The 22,282-nt window shown below is 41.5% G+C and overlaps 1 protein-coding gene across 1 annotated transcript in view; it reads right to left on the bottom strand.

Moving 5' to 3' along the window:
• The window catches only part of pot1 (protection of telomeres 1 homolog), a 113,255-nt gene that overhangs the window by 51,901 nt on the left and 39,072 nt on the right, over window positions 1-22,282 (bottom strand). Inside the window, 5 exon segments of the mRNA XM_049573453.1 lie at window positions 3,176-3,469; window positions 3,671-3,801; window positions 6,276-6,402; window positions 11,417-11,491; window positions 16,633-16,740. Of these exon segments, the coding sequence (XP_049429410.1) occupies window positions 3,176-3,469; window positions 3,671-3,801; window positions 6,276-6,402; window positions 11,417-11,491; window positions 16,633-16,740 (735 nt within the window).

Raw genomic sequence — 22,282 nt, 5'->3', positions numbered from 1 at the left:
GACTGAAATAAAGTTTTCCACATCACTATGAAAACAGTGATGTTGAATCCGTGATGTGAACAGGCTGTAATATTTAATCCAGAGCATCTGAAGCATCTTCACTGTTTGATTTAATTATGTCAAAGCTGGCTGTTGTACAATAACGCAGCTGAGAGCGAAGAATGCTTCACAGACTCTAAGTTGATGATGAGGACAGGTGTTTGAGGAAAGGTATACAAATCTATTTGTCATCTAATAAACTGTTACGATTTGGAGAACATCCTCTCCTGGTTGACTGTGTTGTTGCGTAACAGCAGGCTGCAGCACCCTCAGAGAAGCTTTGGAAATCAGCGAGAGCAGACTGGCAGCACACCAGCAGACGCTGCCAAATCCTGTTCAAATTTATCTCCTCTATCAGCCTCACTGGCAGGAAACCAGCCATCACTTACAGGCTCATTTCTGTTCTGAAAACTGGAGATGGCTGGTGAAACAGCTCAGGACACAAGATAAAATACACGAGACCGCCTCCCACTGAGGCCACCTGACTGTGAAGACAGTTTACTATCAGACAGATGAAGACTGACGGCAAACAGCTTCATTATTCCAGAGGGACAGATAAATATCAACTACTTCAACTTCTAAATCAAAGCAGGTTCAAGTTTTAAGAGAGACAAGGCGGTGACGCAGCTTCATAGCAACACAACAATTCACATTAACATCAACAACAAGAAGAAGAGCAGGTGACTGAGGGTAATAAAAACAAGCCTGTAAGAACAAATGGAGACAAGCTGACAGTAAACAGCCTGCAGGGAAGCTTCGTGGTGACGGCGATGCTGCACTGTGAACACACGGGAACTTTGTGTTGTTTATTAGCAGGAAGCTTCACACACTGGAGGTAAACTTCAGCCTCAGATTTACTTCTGAAACCAAACCCCCACAGGGACGCCTGAGGGGATTTCTTGTTACATTTTTATATCCATTTATCTCTACTGTTCTCAACTTATAAAAACTGTTTGCTTTTGATTAATTATCGATGCATCCGTCGCGCAGACAGTCTTTTTACCAGTGTAGTTACGAGGTGATTGTTCAAACTGTTGCCCTGCTCATTAAATTTGGGGCCTTTGCTGTGTGATGTTCAGTAAACTGCTGATTTTTCTGTAACAATTAATCAGAATTAGATTTAATGGCGAAGTATGTGTGCACATAAAAAATAGATATATATAAAGCACTAATGACCACGAACAAAAATAAAATTAAAATGTCTATATACAACCCAAATACCCAAAAAGTTGAGATGCCGTCTAAAAGATAAATAAAAACAGAATGCAATGATTTGTAAATCCTTTTTGACTTTTATCCAATTAAGTACAGTCCCAAGAAAATATATATATTTGATGTTCAAACTCATAAACTTAATATTTTTTTCACAAGTATACCCTCATTCTGAATTTGACGCCTGATGATGTTGAAGTTTTCGAAGTGAAACTCTTCCCCACTCTTGATTTATATATGACTTCAGCTGCTAAACAATTTGGGGCCGTTGTAACTGGACTGCAGGCGGGTCAGTCTAGTACCCGCTCTCTTTCACTATGAAGCCACACTGTTGAAACACAATGTGTCTAGTTGTCTCGCTGGAATAAGCAGGGACGTCCCTGAAAAAGACGTTGTCTGGATGGCGGCATATGTTGCTCCAAAACCTGTATGTACCTTTCAGCATTAACGAACACCTTACAGATGTCAAGTTACCCATGATGCCATGGGCACTAACACACCTACATACCATCACTGATGCTGGCTTTGAACTTTGAGCTGGTAACAATCTGGATGGTCCTTTTCCTCTTCAGCCCGGAGGACACAACGTCCATGATGGACTCGTCAGACCACAGCACACTTTTCCACTCTCACTGTCAGTCCGTCTCAAGTGAGCTCGGGCTCAGAGAAGTCAGCAGTGTTTCTGGATGTTGATGATATCTGGCTTTCACGTTGCATCATCTATTAGGACGGTGTGTGTGTGCTGTGCTACTGGCTAAGCTGCTAACAAGAGTCTGTCACAGCACAGCTGCTCTTGTTCCCTGGCTCAAGGTGTGTGTGTGTGTGCAACCATGGATTGTGTGGACTACTGGCTAAGCTGCTAACAAGAGTGTGACACTGCGCTGCGGCTTGTGCTTAGGCTCAGGGGTCGTGTATGTTACTGTGCTACTGGGTTAGAAACAACAGAGTGTCTGAAGCTGTACAGTGGCGACTTCCTTGGCTCAGTGTGCTTTTATTCACCACTCTCTCTCGCCATAGCCCTCATAACTCACAGCGAAACCAATGTGGCTTCCAACACCAGAAAAAAATCCAATATCATGCTTCCCTATTTTGTAATGTATATTGAAACCAAAAGCCTCGTACCAAACCGTTCTCTACAAATCTGTGTTTTGTTACAAACCTATTTATGATGTTTCAACAGTCCCACAGTGCAGCACTAGATTTTAAATTAGTAATACAACAAACGCATTTCACAAAATGTTTGACGCATTTTAGGATTTTTATGTATAAATTGTCAACAACAGCCAAAACTCTGTGAATTCAAAACAGTCTCATAATTCCAAACCATCTTTAGATCTGGATTTTTTTTTTATTTATTTTTTTTTTTCATAATTTTTCCAGGAATTTCATAACCATAGGAACCCTGACTTTACTCATGTAATCACGGTTCAAACTTCAAGTCACTTATCCACAAAACATATAAACAGAATATGTTAAGTGCAGTGTTTTACGAGTGGAGCCAGAAAGGTGTGCAAACACAGGTGACCTACACAGCAGAACTGTGCCTGAACACATCTTGTGTAGACAGAAACAAGGGGCTGAAGCTGCTGCTGCTTTCACGACACAGGCTGTGCACACATCCTTTAAAACCCAATGAAATAAACTGTATTTCAACAAGAAAGGGAAATTAGGGATCACATCTCCTGCCAATGAAAACATTCTCTACCACACTGAAATCAAGCTGCAGAGGTGACCCGGATGTTATACCTGCTTCAGCTTCATCAATCATTTGAAGGAACTTTTTAATCTGAAAAGGTTTAGTGTTGCTGTCGTGTCATTCTTTCAGTGCTGAACACAACCTGTAGGAATGCACCTCACGTCATTAGTTATTGGTAGTTTCTGCTGAAGGTTTATCTGTGGTTCAACATGTCTGTAGCTTTCTTACCCTCAGCAGGGTGCAGGTGGTGTCGATGGGAGCTTTGGCCAGCAGCTGGCAGGTCAGGTCGAAGTAGGCTTTGGGCTGAACGGCAGACAGAGGGACTGAGGGGACTGTCGGGAGGAAAGCCTGGCTGACGGCCCAGGATCGCAGCTCCTCCACAGTCCGACGGACATCCTGGTCCAAGTGGAAGGAGCGGCTGGAGGTCCGAGGCTCTATGGGTGCACCCTCCGCCCCATCAAACGCCACCACAGAGAAACCAAAGGTGTTGACCAGCTGGATGGAGTCGTTGAAGAACTGAGTCTGTGAAGGGAACGAGGAACCATGTATCACAGATCTTTTTAATGTCCATCAATTTATCAATAGATGACATAATCTCAACAAAGCCATACTGGTGGTTTGAGATGTTTGAGTTCCTGCTTTCAAAACTACAGAATCACATGTAGTATTTTATTCTGGCAACAAAAGCTATGGTTATTAATAGAACCAGTCTGTAATCTGGACCTTGACTCTGTGCATGCGCACGATGTCTCCGATTTGAAAGATTCTGGGGTGGTCCTCCAGCTTCTCACAGAAGATGGTGCAGCTGATCTTCTCATTGGACTGATCTGTGATCTTCAGGCTGGAGCAGAAGTCTGTGGAGAGAAAACTCCCTGTGGTCAGAACTCTGAGAGACAAATGTCAGAAGCAAAGCACTGAAGACAGTTTAGCTGAAAAACATAACTTTGGCAATATAACGAAGAACAGCTCTGCGTTAATCATTTAGTTCTGCATAATCATTACATTACATATTCACACTTTAAAGTTCATCTGACTTGGTGAAATAACCCAGTGTGGTTGATTTTAAAATTAATGTCAAGTCATGTCACATTATTTATTCAGCATTCTTAAAGCTGAGGTCAGAATCAGAAACGACACCAAGATGTTCATAGAAGATTTAATATACTCCCAACCTGTCAGGGTTTTTAGATAAAGCTCTGGTTCAGACTCAGGAGCTACAAATAACAATATCAGACTTGACTTACCAGCCACCAAATTTCAGATTTTGTTAAATGAAAATTACAGTTTATTTTAACCTGGTTTATTTCCCATATATGTGGCGGTTTGTCATACTGGCTGATTCATGGAGCTACTGTCTGTATCTGAGAAGAAAAAAAAACTGGTCACTCTCTTGATCTGCATCAACACTCCTTTTTTTTTTTAATAACAGTATTTTTAATAGGATTTCAATAAAGACATACAGAAAACTAATAAACAAACACATAACCAATAAGGGCGAAAAAACACAACCCCACCCACCCATCAGTACTAGAACAATCAAAGAAAGCCAGATAAGTCAAAGGGAATCCAACAGAGAAGGACAAGAAAAAACATTAAAAATGATGACAAATTATTTTCCTCGTGTTACATAAGTAGGAGAGTATAGCGAGTTTCATTAAGGTTTTTCAGCTTCCATATATGCCATGAAAGTTAAACATGGTTGCCAGGTGGCAAAAAAGCGCGCAGTTGATCCTTTGATAAAACAAGAGATTTTCTCCAGTTTGTAAAGAATATATAACATCCTTAATCCAGTGTCCACATGTTGGAGGTGAAGAGTGCTTCCATTTACACAGGATGAGCCCTCTGGCAGACAGAAATACTGTCCTCTTGAGAGCTACTTGCTCTGTACTCTTTGCAGGCTTATCCTGTCAGGGTCGCGGGGGGGCTGGAGCCTATCCCAGCTGACACTGGGTGAGAGGCAGGGTTCACCCTGGACAGTCACCAGACTATCACAGGGCTGACACATAGAGACAAACAACCATTCACACTCACATTCACACCTATGGACAATTTAGAGTCACCAATTAACCTGCATGTCTTTGGACTGTGGGAGGAAGCTGGAGCACCTGGAGGAAACCCACGCTGACACAGGGAGAACATGCAAACTCTGCACAGAAGGGCTCCCTTTAATACTGTATATATACAGACGTGTGTGCTTGAATCTGTGTGGATATGACTGTATATCTTAGTGTGTGTGTGTGTGTGTGTGTGTGTTTCTAAAGGGCCTGATCAGATTGATTTTTCTAATATCTCTGTTTACTTTAAGAGACGCCTGAAGGATCCGCAGATATGATGACAGAGTCGGACAGTTTCCAGCCTGAACGCTGCTTTTTCTTTATCATCCCCTCCAAAACAAAACACAATAAAAACAGACCCAGATAGACACACACACACACACACACACACACACACACTCCATCACCCTGTGCCGCATGGCTGCAGGTCGACTCGGACTGAACGGTCTCATATTTATCATCTTATCACCATTTCTATCGCTCGTCTCTCATACTTCTGACACTCTGTCATCTGAGTGTTAACCTCCGCCTGCTCCTCAGGATCAACTGCTCTTCCTGCACTTTATGATCGTATCGTCCGCAGTGTGTTTACAGGGTAACAAAGTCAGTGACTAAACATTATTCCAGAGGTTCAGTGGATTAGATTAGTGCAGCTTCCTGCGTGATGTTGACGAGTGCTGAAGCCTCTAAAGCCCGAGCAGTCTGTTCAAAGCCACACTTCCATTATTGGACCATCAACACATAAACTGAAAATATATTTTGCCATCCCACTCCTCTCCACACCTTTCTGAGTGTGTTATAGTAATAATCTGAGACGTTTCCATCTAAATAAAACTGTGTGTCTGCTCTCACTCAGGGCTGATCCAGCTTATATCGCTTCATGAAAGATCCTCTTTTCTTTTCCTGTCTGTCAGCTCATTTCTGTCTCATGAGGTGATGTGGTTTATGTGTTTGGGTCCCTTTTACCAATAACTATCAATCTTTCTTACATTTTTAAACACGACTCCAAAGAAATCTCAAACACGGCTGCTGAGCAGCTTAATGTCTCCGTCTGTGGTGCTGAAAAGGTTCAAACTTTTTTTACTGTTTCACTGTCTGGTTTTAAAACAGGAACTGCTCCAAAGCTCCACAGGACAAAGATGTTGTTGCACTTGAACAGAAAAACAAACTTCAGGTTGAAATCATGAAACTGAGAAAAAACTCTCCTGTAAATAGGATATTTTTTCCAGCACACATACACCCAACAGTTATCCATTTCTTTGTTCATCACTGACCTGTACCACGGCTCTTGAACGGCTGTTTGAAGAAGACCACCACTCCGTACACGTTGACTACAGATCCAGCTTTCAGGTCGCACAGTCGGACATACGTGTATTTTGGAGCCTTGGTCGTCCTGGAAACCTGAGGAGAAACAAGTTGAGTTACAGTGAGGCACCAGCAGCCCAGATTATCACGCTATGCTGCAAACTGGTGTGAACACACTGATGTTATCATGTTATCATGTTATCATGCATGCAAAAATATCTAAAATAAAACTTAAGTGTTGCTGGCGGTTCATGATGTGAAGCCTTCTGCCACATCCATCATCACAGTGAGCAGACAGCTGCCAAACACACATGCTAACATGCTCACAGTGTGTGAACTGTGAGGCAACTGAGGAACCTCAGGATCTCATCATCACCTCTCTGTAGCATCGCTGCAGACTGTGGTGAAGACAAACTGAGGACACAACTGATGTTTCAAACACTGGCTAACTAATAATCATGTTTCCTCAGATTGACAGATTGTGTTATCTTGGCATTTAACTAAACAAATGTCATCTCTGATAAATGTTAAAAGCTTAGAAACAACTGATCAGAGCAACTGATAGTTTCTAACTTCCTCCATCTCTTTAATGATTCCTCAGTCAGATGTGATATTCGGAGGGGAATAATGAAGATCTGAAAAATGAGCATACGCTCATAAAAAAAGAAAAACAGAGAGAGTCTGTCCAAAGATGTATTTTTACCAGCATTTGTTCAGATCAAACTTAAAGAGTCAGAACCAGCTTCTCAGACGGGAGTTTAAACTTTGATGAGAAGCTTCTGAAAATATTGAATCTTTTATTTTTTCTTATTCTGTAAGTGTTATTCTGACTGTTAATTTATTCTGGTCTAAAAATGTTTATCACAGCTCCGCGTCACTGTTCTATGTTTTATTGATCAAGCATTAGCTTAATATTTTATTTCCTGTGGTTGTAAAGCAGTTAGTATCTATGTTTTGTTATGTTATTTTATCTTTAACGGTAATGGCAGATAATCTCTGTAGTGTCTTTACCCAGAATTCATGTGTCTCTGCAGGCTGACAGTCAGACGAGCTTTAATCATTAAAGTCCAACGTTAGTTTTGCAATTTAGCTTAAAATTCACTGAGCAACCGAAGTGTTTCATTTCATCCCTTAAATTATAAAATCTGTCTGTAAAGGACTGTAAGGAAGTTTAAAACATGTACATGTAATCTGATCTGATCACAACATGAACGTTTTGTTCTTTGAGCCTTTTTCTAACAATAATACGGCTTTACTCAGGCCTCTCATTCACTGCTCATACAAACCGAAAGTACTGCGTTATGATTTGCATATTACCCACATAATCGTGAGGCAGGAGGCTGTGATTATGTGATCTATGTCCTGCAGACTGTCCTCTGTCGTATAACGGGAACAAAGGAGGAAGTCAGGCAACATAGTGTAAAAAGCAACAAAGTCCATGTTGAGAGGTGGTCGGGATAGATGGAAGGGTCAAATAAACACAGGACTTAGACCCTGGGGTCCGTTTCACAAAGCAGGTTTAGTGAAAACTCAGAGTCTGTTAACCCTGAAATGAGGGAAACTCTGAGTTTTCCGTTTCAAAAAGGGAGGTAACTCAAACCAGAGAAAGACGGGTAACTCTAGCCTGTTTCAGAGAGATAGGTAACTTAAGCTCTCGGTCAGTTACTGTAGTAACAGACTCTGTGAACCTAACCTGGTCGGGACCAGGTTTTTCTCAATGAACCTCGAGTTTCTCTCTGTCTCCGCCCTCTTTCAGAGCCACACACTCCATTTGATTTCCTCATTCATTCAGTCAGCAGGCGAGTTTTGGCGTAGCCTACTTCTGCCGTCTGTCATTTTAAAAAATCATTAAAAAAAAAAATCAGAGTCAGTATATTAGAAGTCCATCAGGCACAGTAGGTGGCGACTTTTTTCATTAACATGGCATGTCCTTTTGATAACAATCCCGTGAATGAAGGTGCAGCATTATTGCGCAGAGAATTAAATATTCATCGGGAGATGGTTATCAGACCGCGCATACATGTTCTAGCATTTCCACACAACTATCTTTTTGAGCTGTAGCCTACTGTTTCACGTCACAGTCCATCATCTACATACACAACCTAATCTGTCCTTACATTTGCAACATTACCAGTCATAGTCATGCTCTCATATCCCAGCAGATATTGTGTGTTGCGCTGCGTTTCTTTGCAAATGGAAGTTTTTTGTACAATGTCGGAGATGCTGAGCACTTGAGTAAGGCAACTGTGTGCAGGGCGGTCAGAAAAGTGTGTTCGTTTTATGGGCATCTGCCTTCTTTCTGTTGGCTGAGTAGAAGTCTGTGTTAGTTTAAATAGAACATGATATAGATGAGAAGACATTTATGTGTGTGAAAACAGCATTATGTTGGGGATAAAACCACTGCACAGTCAAACACCCACTTAATATTTACTTTACATTGTAAAACATGATCAAAATGAGGTAACCCCATGAGATTATGCCGAGGTCTTACCTGTTTGAATAATGTTTTTATATTTCATCCTAAACTGCTGCCAAGTGCGCTTCTCCTCTGCGGGATTGCACCTAAATGAAATAAATTAATAGGCTACCATTCAAGCAGTTTTCCCCTGTAATATTATTGTGATTGCAAAGGACTACATTTAAACTCATGCATTCTCCCACGCCGTCTCCTTCTCTTTTGCAGCTGCAGCGGTGTTGCACTTCTTTTTGAAAACGTGTTCAAACTCGCAGTATGAGCGCATTAAGATTTCTAATTCTACTGGGGTGAAAAATGCAGCCCTTCCCATCCCCGTTGCCATGGTGACTCGTCGAATTGGGGCTCCATTGATGCTGGCTTGAAACATCAGTTGGATATTGTTGGGACGTCTGGTGTTGGAGATAATGTGACATTATAATCTGTGTTATCTTGTTTATAGTTGTGGTGCACGCGCTTAACTCCAGGTGAAACTACTCCGAGTTGATTAAACTGATTCAAATCAGCTGTTCTGGAACCGGAAACTCAGAGTTTCCTATCTCAGAGTAGATCAACTCAGAGTTCAGGATTAGACTCAGAGTTTGTTCAACCTGCTTTGTGAAACAGACCCCAGGAGGCCGGGCTTCATGACACGTGAAGACAACACTGATTTATTTTAAGTTACCTACATACATAATGTCATATTGTCATGATACATTAAAGGGTAATTTGAGGATTTCCAACCTGGATCCTGTTTTAAATTCCCTGAGGGCAACTGAGCAATGTCAGAGTACGACCACTAAAAGTGTTTGTTTTTGCCACTGACAGGCTCAGATTGTTCTTTCAAGTGTCGGGCAACAATATGGAAACGATGGTTACAGAGATGGACCTTTTATTATAGAGTAAGATCCTATTTGTTTAACCAGTAACATCCCGGAAATCACCATCACCAGACCAACCAGGCTCTATTTTAATAAACAATAATTTTAGCATTATAAAACACACTTCATTCGAAGTCAACAGAAACAAAATAAGACTCACAAAAACCATCTTGGTTCGTCTTCCCACTGTTTAGCAATCATCAACTCTGGTTTGATTGATATAAACCCATAATTCACCCAGTTAGATGTGAAAGTATTCTGGTTCCACACACGCTAGTCTATTTACACCTTTTCTGGTTAAACAAAAAGGATCGTAATCTTTTAAAAAAGGTCTATCTCTGTACGGATCCTTTCCATAATGTTGTCAGACAGTGAATAATAATCTGAGCCTGTCAGTGGCAAAAACATGTGGACATAAATTGATGATGTTGCCACTGCAGCAGTCACACTTAATACGAGACCAGGGGTTGGCAACCTTCACTATAAAGAGTCATTATTGGCCAAAAAAGATAAACATATTTGAATAAAGGTAACAGCCTATTAAGTCAAAATTAGCCCATCAACATTACGATAGCTCTAAATGAGCATTCATTAATATGATTTACTACAAGATGGCTGCTCTGCAGTGGGCTATTAATTATTTAGTACTTAAACTCTGCAGCGTTGGTTGTGAAAGCAAATGACCACATATTATCAAATCCTCTGTTTTCCTCCAAGACTTTTCCTTTTTTGGATTTTGAATCCACAGCTAGCCTTCCTAGAGAGACTCCAGCCTCGACACCGCTGCTGATGTTGAGCAAAATTTAGAGGAAAAGGCGCCAGGTCATTGACGTATGACGCACATTTTAGTCGATGAAACGTTAAAACATTTCTTAATTCAATGTATAGACTACACGCTTTTCCAATAGTAGACAGCACTGTAGGCCTACAACAATGACAAATGAAAATCTGAATGTTAAAAAAATATCATTATTCATTTCCATATAATTTATGTTAAAGCCACAGGGAGCCACTGGAGAGGGTTTAAAGAGCTGCATGCGGCTCCAGCACCGCAGGTTGCCCCTGCACTAGACCATTGTTAGAAACAGTTTCTCCGATGAGTCTTGTACACAAAAACATGGAAAACATGGTCCAGTTACCTTTTAACGTAATGTGACGACCTGAGGTTACGTGAGACTGACTTCACATTACCCACGAACCCTGGACTCCTGCGGTCTCGCTCAATACTGGACCAGTTTCAAAAAACTGTTGTCTCCATAAGTCACTTAAACACAAAAACATGAAAAAACAAGGTCCAGGTTGACCAAAACTAAAGTTATCCTTTAAGTACGTAACATAACAACGCCCAAGCATGATTCTTTGCCTAATCCTAAACAGAAGGGGCACTAATTCTTAAGGTATCATAGGAACCATTGTAGGAGAATAAATTGCTTTTTTGACTTTTTTCTTGACTTTACCCGTTTAATGTCAGATTTTCCTCCAATGGACCTACTGTGATAAAAGAGTTCGTCAGATTCTACTTGCTCTGTGCTGAATGTTTGAAGCGACAGGTCGCTCAAAGCACTTATTGAAGTTTAAGGTTTAAAGACACTTGTATCAAAAAGTGACAATCCTCCTCTTCAACATTATCACCACTACAGAGACACGGAGGTCTGATCCAGCCGAGGTGGCTCTGGGACAGCCCGCAGCTGACATGAAGCGTCCTGACAGATACAAGACCTCCACGACAACACACACTTCAGCAGCCTCCTCAGCTAACCGGGCCTCTGACTCTGACCTCTGCGGAGAGTGCTGAGCTCCTCTTGACGGCCAGCGGGGATCTGGGATCAGGAGAAGGCGGCAGGCGGGACACCTGAAGGACGAAGACAGAGAGGAGACGTTACAGTGATGTGTTTTCGGAGACATCATAGGAGACAAACTGCTGCTGGAGGAAAGAAACAAAATGACAGGATGAGAATGGAAAAATATCTGTGAACTATCAACTGTCTCATAAAAGTAACTTGAAGAACTCTGGACTGGACAAGAAAAAAATCTGAATTTGTGAACCCGAAACAAATATATTTACTAAAAACTAGAATTGCTGCCTTATGATTGTGCACCTCCACACATCAGTCAAGTTACAGTGACATCCATGCCTGTGAAAACATGGATGCTTCACACACAGAAGATCAATACAATCAGCTCAGTTTCAAGATTAATCACCATTTAAGTATCTGACCAAGTGTCTCTCCTTCTGTTCCTGAGATATGGCTCGAAAAGTTGTCATGCAGAAGATTATGATGTCACAGTAAGGTTGACCTTTGAACTTTGGGATATAAAATGTCATCACTTCTTCGTTTCATCCAATAGGACATTTGTGTGAAATTTAATAAGTATGTATGAATTATTGAGTTTTGGCTAAAACATGTTCTGTAAGGTCACAGTGACCTTGACCTTTGACCACCAAATTCTAATCAGTTCGTCCTCAGTTTGTCCAATTGGTCGTAATGCCAAATTCAAGGAAATTCCCTCAAGGTGTTCTTGAGATATCGCGTTTATGACAATGAGACAGAGGAGGTCACAGTGATCTTGACCTTTAACCTTCAGCTACCAAATTCTCATAAGTTCATTTGTTGCGTCCAAGTGGACGATTATGCCAAATTTGAGGAAATTCCCTCAGAACATTCTTGAAATATTATGTTTACCAGAATGAAACAGATGAGGTAACAGTAACCTTGACCTTTGGCAAGCAAATTTCAATCAATTCATTACTGAGTCCAAGCGGATGTTTGTGGCAAATTTGAGGAAATTCCCTCAAGGCATACTTGGGATATCACATTCGTGAGAATAAGACAGATGAGGTCACAGTGATCTTGACTTTTGACCTTGGACCATCATATTCTAATAAGTTCACTGTTGAGCGCAAGTGGACATTTATGCCAAATTTGAGGAAATTCCCTCGAGACATTCTTGAGATATCGTGCTCATGAGAATTAGATGGATGAGGTCAGAGTGATCTTGGCCTTTGACCTTCAACCACCATATTCCAATAACCTCATTGTTGAGTCCAAGTGGATGTTTGTGCCAAATTCCCTCAAGGTGTTCTTGAGATATCACGCTCATGAGAATGAGACAGATGAGGTCACACTGACCTTGACCTTTGATCTTCGACCACCAAATTCTTATCAGTTCAAGAATGGGATGAACTGACGGACAGCCCTGAAAACATAATGCCCCTGTCTGTGGCTCCTGCTGGCTTGGAGGGATAAAAAAGTTTGAGACTGCACATGTGACCTGTGTGAACCGGTGAGTTAGTGTCAGCTGTTTGTTGATGCAGTGACGGCTGAGCCTGAAGGTAAAACATGAGGAGGATGTGAGAGTCACCAGCAGGTAAATAGAGACTCGTCTCCAGGTGGAGCTGCTCTTGTTGTGTCTGTCTGACGCTGACATAGAGTGAGACACACTAGAAGATGAGTCATGTTCAATTTACAGCTCACACACACGATCTCATGCTCCAACAGATTGTTACAGCCCGCAGACTGGATTCACACACACAGCTTTGTCTTCCTACACTTGTAAGGACTCTAAATGATAGAACACATTCCCAAGCTCCGAACCATAACATCACAGTTTACCCCACCCGTACCTCAATCTAGACCTAAATCTAACCTGAACCTGAACACAAAGTCTTAACCTTCACATTGTGCTTTAGAAGACATGGGGACTGACTCAAATGGGATCTCTCCCTCTCCCTGGGATCCTCACAATGCAGGAAGGTCCTCACTGCGGAGGTTTAAACAGAAAGACACACACAGATATGGCTAACGAAGCTGTGATGCATTAGTTCAGACAGAGAGGAAGAGCAGTAAACGCATGCCTGAGGTCACCACCTCACTGAGTCACCTGATCATGATTCTGGGTGTCAGGGTTCAGGCATCAAATGGCTTTTATATTTAGGACTGGACGGACTACAACACGCAAAACATCTGGGACCTTTGTTTGGCTTTTATGCATGTGCATGTGTGTGTGTATATTTACATGTGGAGTCTGATGCCTGATGTCATGTTTTGTAACTTGTAAAGTGTATAGAGGCTCTCTGGGTGGTGTGTACCTAAAATAAATTGAACTTAAGGTGAAGTTAGTGTAAATAGGTTCATTTTGTCTACTCAAATTAGATTCAGTGTAGAAAGTTTCTTTTTTTTCAGACAATGAGTTTTTAAGGAGATGTAGTTTACCTTGACATGTTCCGACTGTCACTGCAGTCTTCTTCAGAAGCATCATCTGACGTGCATCATGACGTGTCTTTATCAGCTTGTAGTATCCCAGTATCCTTTTCGCATTCTTTTTTAATATAATATAATATAATATAATATATACGAAATAATATACGAAATCCCATGTAAAATATGTGAAAAAAACATACATAGGAGAAACAGGAAGAAGCTTTAATACAAGAAAAACAGAACATAAAAAAGAATGCGAAAAGGAAACGACAGGACGTCTCACAAGATCACAAAAAGAAAAAGCTAAACCTAAACCTAAAATCAGCCATATCGGTTCACTGCAAAAGAAATAATCACATCATGGACTGGGACAACGCAAAAATCATCGGATCGGAAAGCAACAAGTTCAAACGTTGGATCAAGGAGGCGGGCCAGGAACACCATCAACCGGGATGAGGGGACTTTCATGCTGTCACACACCTGGGACTCTCTCCTCCAAAGAACACTGAGCGGCAGGGGGCGTGACCAGCCTGGCAATCTGATTTGCCAGGCTGGTCACGCCTCTGAGATACTACAAGCTGATAAAGACACGTCATGACGCACGTCAGATGACGCTTCTGAAGAAGACTGCAGTGACAGTCGAAACATGTCAAGGTAAACTACATCTCCTTAAAAACTCATTGTCTGAAAAAAAGAAACTTTCTACACTTAAGTTGAAGTTAGTTTTTGTATTCCTGCTTAAATAAAATACTGTGGTTGGTCTGTTTGTTTTTCTGACCACAAACGAGCTGCATCAGATTCCAAGTGGAAGCAAACCAAGACCCTCTTTCCAGGCGGTCTGGGTCCGGTTGTCTGGCCCACACCAGGGGCCGGATGCACAAAAGATGTCTATGCCAAAAAAATCATGCTTACACCGATGTGCCACAGTCTGTGAAACTGCACTCTTTGCCGTATGTCTCACTAACACGTCTCACAGCCCTCATTTATCAATCTACCATACAAACCAGTGCAGATCAGAAACATTTCAGATTCATGACAAGTTCTTATCTTGCAGTGTAGAATGATCAGGTGTCGATAAATGTGGCAGCTGAAAAAAATCATAATTCAAATATCCCATCCTAGTGTATTCTAAGTTTAGAGGGCTCATCCGGAGAGTTTACGACATGGAGAGGCGTAGCACGGCCACGAAGAGACACTACTCTAGAAATGAAACCGCTAACGTTGCAGGTCAATTTGGCAGCCTGAAAAGTGGAATCATTGGAATATTTTATTTATACATTCATGATGTGTTCCAACCTATACCCTACATTTATCAACAATAATAATCATCATAAATATATATTATATAATAATAATATTGTTATCACTTTTAATAAAACCTTCAAACTGACCCAAACCGAGGAGCGTGTGGCTGCACATATTGGGTCTGCTTCCATTTTGGGCAAAAAAGGTGGCGGAGGAGACACAGAGGCACCGACAAAATTTAATCACCTTGGCTACCACTACTTAAATAATTACACCATCATGGGGTTTATTTATTTCTTTTAAATGACGTTTCAATGACTGATGAACTAAACATGCTTTGGCTTGTCACTTTCAAAGAAAAAAGGTTTCAGGTATACTACAAAGATAGTTAGAAGCTAAAGCCGAACTATAGGCTACAGGTCACAGTGTAAAAGTGAACCACCACATTGCTGCTGATCGACACAGAAGACAATGAATATAAAGGGAAACTTTGCAGATATTGAACCAGCTGTGTGACATCGCAGTATCGCTGTCAGCACCTGGTCCTCCACTGCCAGATGGGCAGGGATCTCCGGGGGAAGTCAAACGACATTCATCTGCACACCCTGTGATGACACACAGCTGGTTGAATCTGAGCAAAGTTTCCCTGCTTCCCTTCACTGGTTCCTGTACAGCAGGGTCGGTCTTTGTTTAACTGTTATAATCATTACAAAGCAAAAGCAGCATGTGTATACATTCAGTAGGCTATATCTTCAGTAGCTAGCTAGCTAACCCTACACTTTTCAGGGTCTGATTTTGGTTTTGCAACAGGGAAGAAACGTATATCTTTTTCCAACCTCTCCAGGTAACGAGCATCATGAATGCATGAGTGCCCCAGGCACAACATTTAGCTCCACATCCACAAAACCACCCTGAAAATGAAGGAAATCTGAAATGACTGCATTAGAGTCAATGGAGCACAGCTGTGTTGTTGTCAGACCCTGGCCTGAACTGCCCTAATGCTACATTATCATTGGCCAGTCTGCATCTGGGGTGGGACTTAGCAACAGGTCAATTACCATACATTTGCACTGTAAGCACTAGCATGTCCGTTATAATGATAGCCATCTGTAATAATCCCTGTGTGTATCAGTGTTTTGGATGTGTCGTATAAGCTCCTAAAATGCCTGCATTTCCCTGGGATAATAAAGTATCTAATCTACCTGTCCATCGTTCTGTAAAAAAGATGCTGAAGGGTGTTTCTAGAACCATTTCTGGCTCACTGGGAGTGGAAATACAGCTTGTGCATGTGCGCATGCACCTGGTTCCACAGTGATTGAGATTTATTAAAACAGAACCAGGTGTGCACACAGCTTTATAAATCTGACGAGCTTTGTGCATCTGGCCCCAGAGGTTGATCCACAGTGTTCACACCAGCTCAAACGCACCAGTTTTTTTTAAGCAAACCAAAGGGTGAGGTGTGAGATTACCCATAGTGCAACAGAACTTGTTATAAATGCATACATTCATAAGAATCATATCACTTAGATTTTAAAAAAGGGCTTACATAGATGTAGGCGTCGTCTCCTGACAGCAGCAGGTTACAGGGGTGCAGCTTGTCACTACTAACTGTGGGAGATTTGCCCACAGTGAAGCCGGAGGCCACGACCACATCCTGCAGGAAAACACAAGATGAACAACAAGCAGGGATTAAAAACTGAGAGCAAAGACATAAATATACATCCCTCTTCCCAGAGGGAGGACAGATTGAAGCGGCAGATGTTGCATCCTTGGAGACGTTAAGTAAGACGTCACAACAAGCTGCCGATGATAAGCTGGTGTGAAAAGTGGAGATTGTCTTTTGTTAGGCGTGTCAGCTGCCCCTGAGACAGCTTCCAAGCCTGCGCTCAGGGCTGACAAAGGGACGGCAGATAGTCTGAATAATCATGTTACGGAGACACACAGCCTGACAAGACCTCTGTGATCTGCAGCCGAGCACAGCGGCTCCGGCTCTGATGACTTCCTGCCTTCAACGAGCTTTGCGGCGCTTTGAGTTCCATCAAGATGCCGCTGAAGGGAAACTGAAAACACAGCGAGACGCTGCTGACGGGAGGATTATCCCTGATGTGTTCACCGTCCCCGTCCGGGTCAAAAACAGACCGACTGCTCTGTAAACAGCAGTGACAGTATCAGAGTGGACTGAAAGTAAACGATGATTCAGAGTCACTTTGTTTGTGAAGTTCCAAGGAGCTGCGGGACGTGAGCTGTCACAACAGAGCTCTGATACATGAAGGACGCATTGATCATCTATTGTTTGAAGGAAAACATTAAAAGCTGTAATCCTCAAGGTTTCAGTCCTGGTTTATTTGGTGACACCTTCAGTTACTGTGGTAACAGCAAGTGAAGGCAGCAATCACCTCTGGAGCAGCTACTCTGTCAAAAAAAAAAAAAAAAAAAGGACCTACAGGTGACAAAAATTCTTTGTGTATTTTGAGGCTGCTGCAAAATAAAAGCCAGCTGAAAGCTTTTAATATGAAGCAGTAGGAAGTGTCTGGTTTGGATCAGCAGTAACTCATGCCTTTGTGACCACTCGGCTAGATTACTGCAATGCACTTTATATGGGGGTCAGTGGGTCCTCCGTCGCACGTCTTCAACTGGTACAGAACGCAGCTGCAAGTCTTTTACTGGCACCAGAAAGTTTGAGCATATTTCACCGATTTTAGCTTCACTCCACTGGCTACCCGTCCATTTTAGAATTTATTTTAAAATTCTTTTATTTGCTTTTAAATCTCTAAATGGTCTTGCCCCAGCGTACCTCTCTGAGCTTCTGCACCCCTACACACCCAGCCGATCTCTCAGGTCAGCTGACCAGCTGCTCCTGAGGGTTCCCAAAACTAGGCTGAAGCTCAGAGGGGACCGAGCGTTCTCGGTTGCAGCTCCAAAATTGTGGAATGAACTGCCGCTGCACATTAGACAGGCCTCCTCACTGTCTAATTTTAAAACTCTTCTTAAAACGCACCTCTTTTCTTTGGCTTTTAACACCACGTAGGTTGTTGATTTTATGTAGTATTTTGTCTTTTTATTATGTTTTATTGTGTTTATTTTACTGTACAGCACTTTGGAAACCTTTGTGTTTATTTAAATTGTGCTCTATCAATAAAATGGATTGGATTGGATAATATAGTAGCAGTGATATGACTGCAGAGAACTGTAAACAGTGAGGTCGAAAACAAGATCACAGACAAACTGGATTATGTGCATGCACTGTTTCCTGAAAAGCCTTTACGTTTAAATGCAATATGAATTTAGCACAGAAGTGGCGGACCCCACCACTCACACAAAAAAAAAACCAAGATATAATTACTGGATTAAATCATTAAAAGGCCACTGCAGAAACAATACCGACCATAAATTTAATTAAAAATAAGATCTGATTTCATGAAAATTTGAATTTAAAGGATAATCTTGGTTTATTACAACTTGGAATTTACTGTTGTAGTTCTGTCCATCATAAAATGGTTTAAAACGGGCATAAAAGAAGTACTCAAATCTTGCACCTAAGTAAAAGTAGAAACACTGCAGTGTAGGAGACGTACAAGTCAAAATCCTACGTTCAAACTTTTATTGAAGTAAAAGTACAAAAGTATTGACATTGAAATATACTTAAGCAGCTGGGCTGTGACTGACTCAGAATTATATCAGTTGAATCACACTTGGCTGTTGATACAAATATTTGAGTGTTTGTTCCTGGTGACAGTAAATAAGCCAAGGTAGTGCTCCAAGCTAATGCGTGCTAACTACGCTAACAACAGATCGGAAATGTGCAAGAACATTTTTTGGAGACACTAGATATCATATAAACCTGTCAGCCAAAACATCCTTCTGAAACTGGATATGGAAAAAGAGCGAACAGTCAAATTTTCAGATTGTTAACAGCCAAATCTGATTCAGCTGAGTCAGGCACAGCCCTGGAGAAGACAGGATTAGCATTAGTCCCACCTGCGATGCTGATTGAGTCTCGGCATGGTGCTCAATGGTTGTCTTTTATTTTAACCAATAAAGTAAAGCCCGACTGATACCAACACTATGGGTATATATGGGTGGATCAGTCGGTCGGTACTTGTGACAAAGATATGTCATACAGATATGTAACAGTTTAAGATTCTATAATTTTCAGTATGGGTGTAGTGTGAACTCAAATATTTCAGTTATTGCCAGGAATTACGGAGCAATGTTTTATTTTTCTATTGAATGTATTATTGATTTTTGTGTCTAGTCAGGGATGTCCTCGACTGAAATTCATCAGTTAATGTCAGGCACCATCTATTTCATTTTGTTTTCCAGGCAACCCAAAAATCAAAGAATATTTCCCCTTACAGTTTAGTGGTATTTACTTTATAATTTATAACGGACACCAGTTATATTAGAGTGTTAATGAAAAGTGAAAAGAAGGGGTCATTGTTTATTAACTTTCCAGCAATAAATGACAGCCATCTGGACCCAGGCATAAAGTTTTATCCCAATGTGCAATACATCATTATGTATATGTTATTATAATTTGTAATAATAATGAAGTACAAGTTTAAAGTAGGAGAAAAGTAAATACTTTCACTATGCTTCCTCGATGCAAAGTTGTCTGCCATTAGATATGATCCCCCGCAGATATGAAGGCTCAATGTACGGCACAAATAAGGTGCGTCAACCATTGTATACCCAAAACAGGAAGAGGAGAGTCCTTTTCTTTTCCCTAGTAGCTATCAGTGGCTATCCCCAGTTAGCAAACAGTATCAATGTAAGTTCTTTGAAGCTACCTGTAACAGAGAAAATGGTGGACAGTGGAAGAGCCCATGTCACTGTGGAAACTGTGGTAGTTGCTCTGCTTGGAGGAAAACAGAATGCAAGCCAGTATAGACTCTTCCCCTTTATATTCTCAGAGCACAACATATTAAGTTACTGTATACCATCAGAGGTTTGATACAGCTCAGTGCACATTTTCTTCAAATACAACATATGTAAATTAATTCATCTCATCCTACAGAGTAATGTCATACTCACACATAAATCACATGAATCACTCAGCTCATTAACTCATTCAAATCACAGGCTTTATGATACAGAAAAATACAATTTCCACAGACACGCCTTCGTAACAGCTAGACCTCCTTTTTTAATGAAAATAACATAATCCAATCTCATTAGCATCACATGAATATTTATATTATTTATGAAAAAAAAAAAAAAAAAACAACAGTTCATCATCATTCAACCCTCGCAGGCTTAAAGGGCCCGGCTTCAAGGGAGTAACGTCTCACAACACCTCTCTGTGTGACAAGGACATCGTCAACTAACATACATCTGTTAAATATAATAAATGTAGTAAATCACCATGTTATTCTGAGCAGTGACTGGTTTGGAGAAAAAAGCAGAGCCAGTAAACTGTCTGTGCCAAATGTGTTAGTTCCTCAACAAGCTGATTAGCAAGAATGAACAGACAGTTTATTAAACCAAAGACAGCCAAGAAAAAAAGTACACATAAAAGTCTTCATTCACACACAGCTTTTCAATTACACTATGAAATTAAGTCAATTTAGATGAAACTAAACACAAAGTCATGTTTGTTTTTGTCTCAGTTCATTCTACAGTTGGACAGATAAAGAAAATTGTCACAATCATCTTTATTCACTGACCAGCAGAAAAATGCACCAGGTCACTCCACAAAAATTGTTCAGGAATGGCCCCAGGAGCGTGACAAAGAGCTTTGAATGTCGACCTGGCCTTCAAATTTCCCAGATCCTAATCTGATCAAGTATCTGCTCGATGTGCCGGTACTCCAGACATACCTCAGATCCACGGTGGGGCCACTTGAGATCGAAATTGGTCCTGATCTGTCGAGGCACGGACACAGGAACTCTGAGGGGGACCTATGGTGTCAGGCACCAGGGCCTTTGCAGTAGATCCTTTGAGTCCTGTTGGTTGTGCGGTGGGGTACCAGCACATCCCACAAATGCTCAATTAAATTAGGATGTGGGGGATCTGCAGGCCAGGTTGACGGCTTGCATGGTGCAATGTCCTGCTTGGGGGCCACTGCCATCAGGCAGTGCCACCTGCAACTTTGCAAGTCCTAGAATAGTGAGGGAGAGGCCCGTCTTAGGCCCCAATCACACAGTAAGTGTTTTGCAGGTTGCAAAATGCGACAACCTGCATAAGCAACAACCCTATCACCTCCTTACACTAACCTTCCCGTGTTATCAATCAACCTTTTATGATTTTTATGTCACAGTCATCAGTGTGTAGCTGCTGCCATGTTGAGGCAGAGGGTGCTGTCTGTAGCTCTGGTTGAGGGTGAGAGGCTGTCAGCAGATAAACAGAGATCTGTGTGGGTACATGAGACCCTAAAAAAGAGGCTGGATCATGGGGAGTACCACCAGTTGGTCCAGGAGCTTCTCCTCCATCATGGACGTTTATAGTACTGCACTTATCTGCTTCCACGCCTGCTGGTATACTGAGTTGGTGCTAACTGTGGTTTGTAAAGTCGTATAGCTCTGGGTATCCAGCAACCACTACCACCAGTTTCTCCTCCATTGTTTACCAACTGTAAACTTGTTGTATTTGACCACCACAGAAGGCCCGCCTCTCAAATCATCTGATTGCAAAAATGCCAGGCACCTAGAGCTCAGAAGTGTGAGGTGCGTAACAACGCAAAGACAGCAAGAAAAAAAAGGTTCATTCTCATTATAAACAATCTGAAGAAGCTGCCTCCAGCTGCTAAAATGCTTTCTGTGTGATTGAGGCCTTACTCTGCCTCTGCCCTAATCCTAACCAATCACCCTCCTCTTGCCTAAACCTAACCAATCCAACCAATGAAGGCAAAAAGTGCTAGCCAATCATAGGGGGAGTGCAACAGCTCATTCCTTCACGATCCTAGGAATCACAAATTTGTGTGCTGTTGCCATGACAAGGGGCACCTGGTCTGCAAATGTGTTTGGGTGGGTGGAGCCTGTCAGGTGGTGTCCACATGAGCAACAGGACCAAAAGTTTACCAGCAGAACATTTCAGTGTAATGAGACAATTAATATAATTCACCTCACCACACTGATGTACATCATCATCATCATCATCAGTTTTCTTATTTCTTCTTTGGTTAAACTGAACTGTATTTCTCATACTGAGATTACATTTTATCAATGTGTTTCAAATGAACATAAAACACTCTTGAG

Source organism: Epinephelus fuscoguttatus, linkage group LG4, assembly GCF_011397635.1.
Source record: "Epinephelus fuscoguttatus linkage group LG4, E.fuscoguttatus.final_Chr_v1".
NCBI classification, from domain to species: Eukaryota; Metazoa; Chordata; class Actinopteri; order Perciformes; family Serranidae; genus Epinephelus; species Epinephelus fuscoguttatus.
Note: the sequence above shows the minus strand (reverse complement) of the source record. Positions and strands in the feature narration are given on the sequence as shown.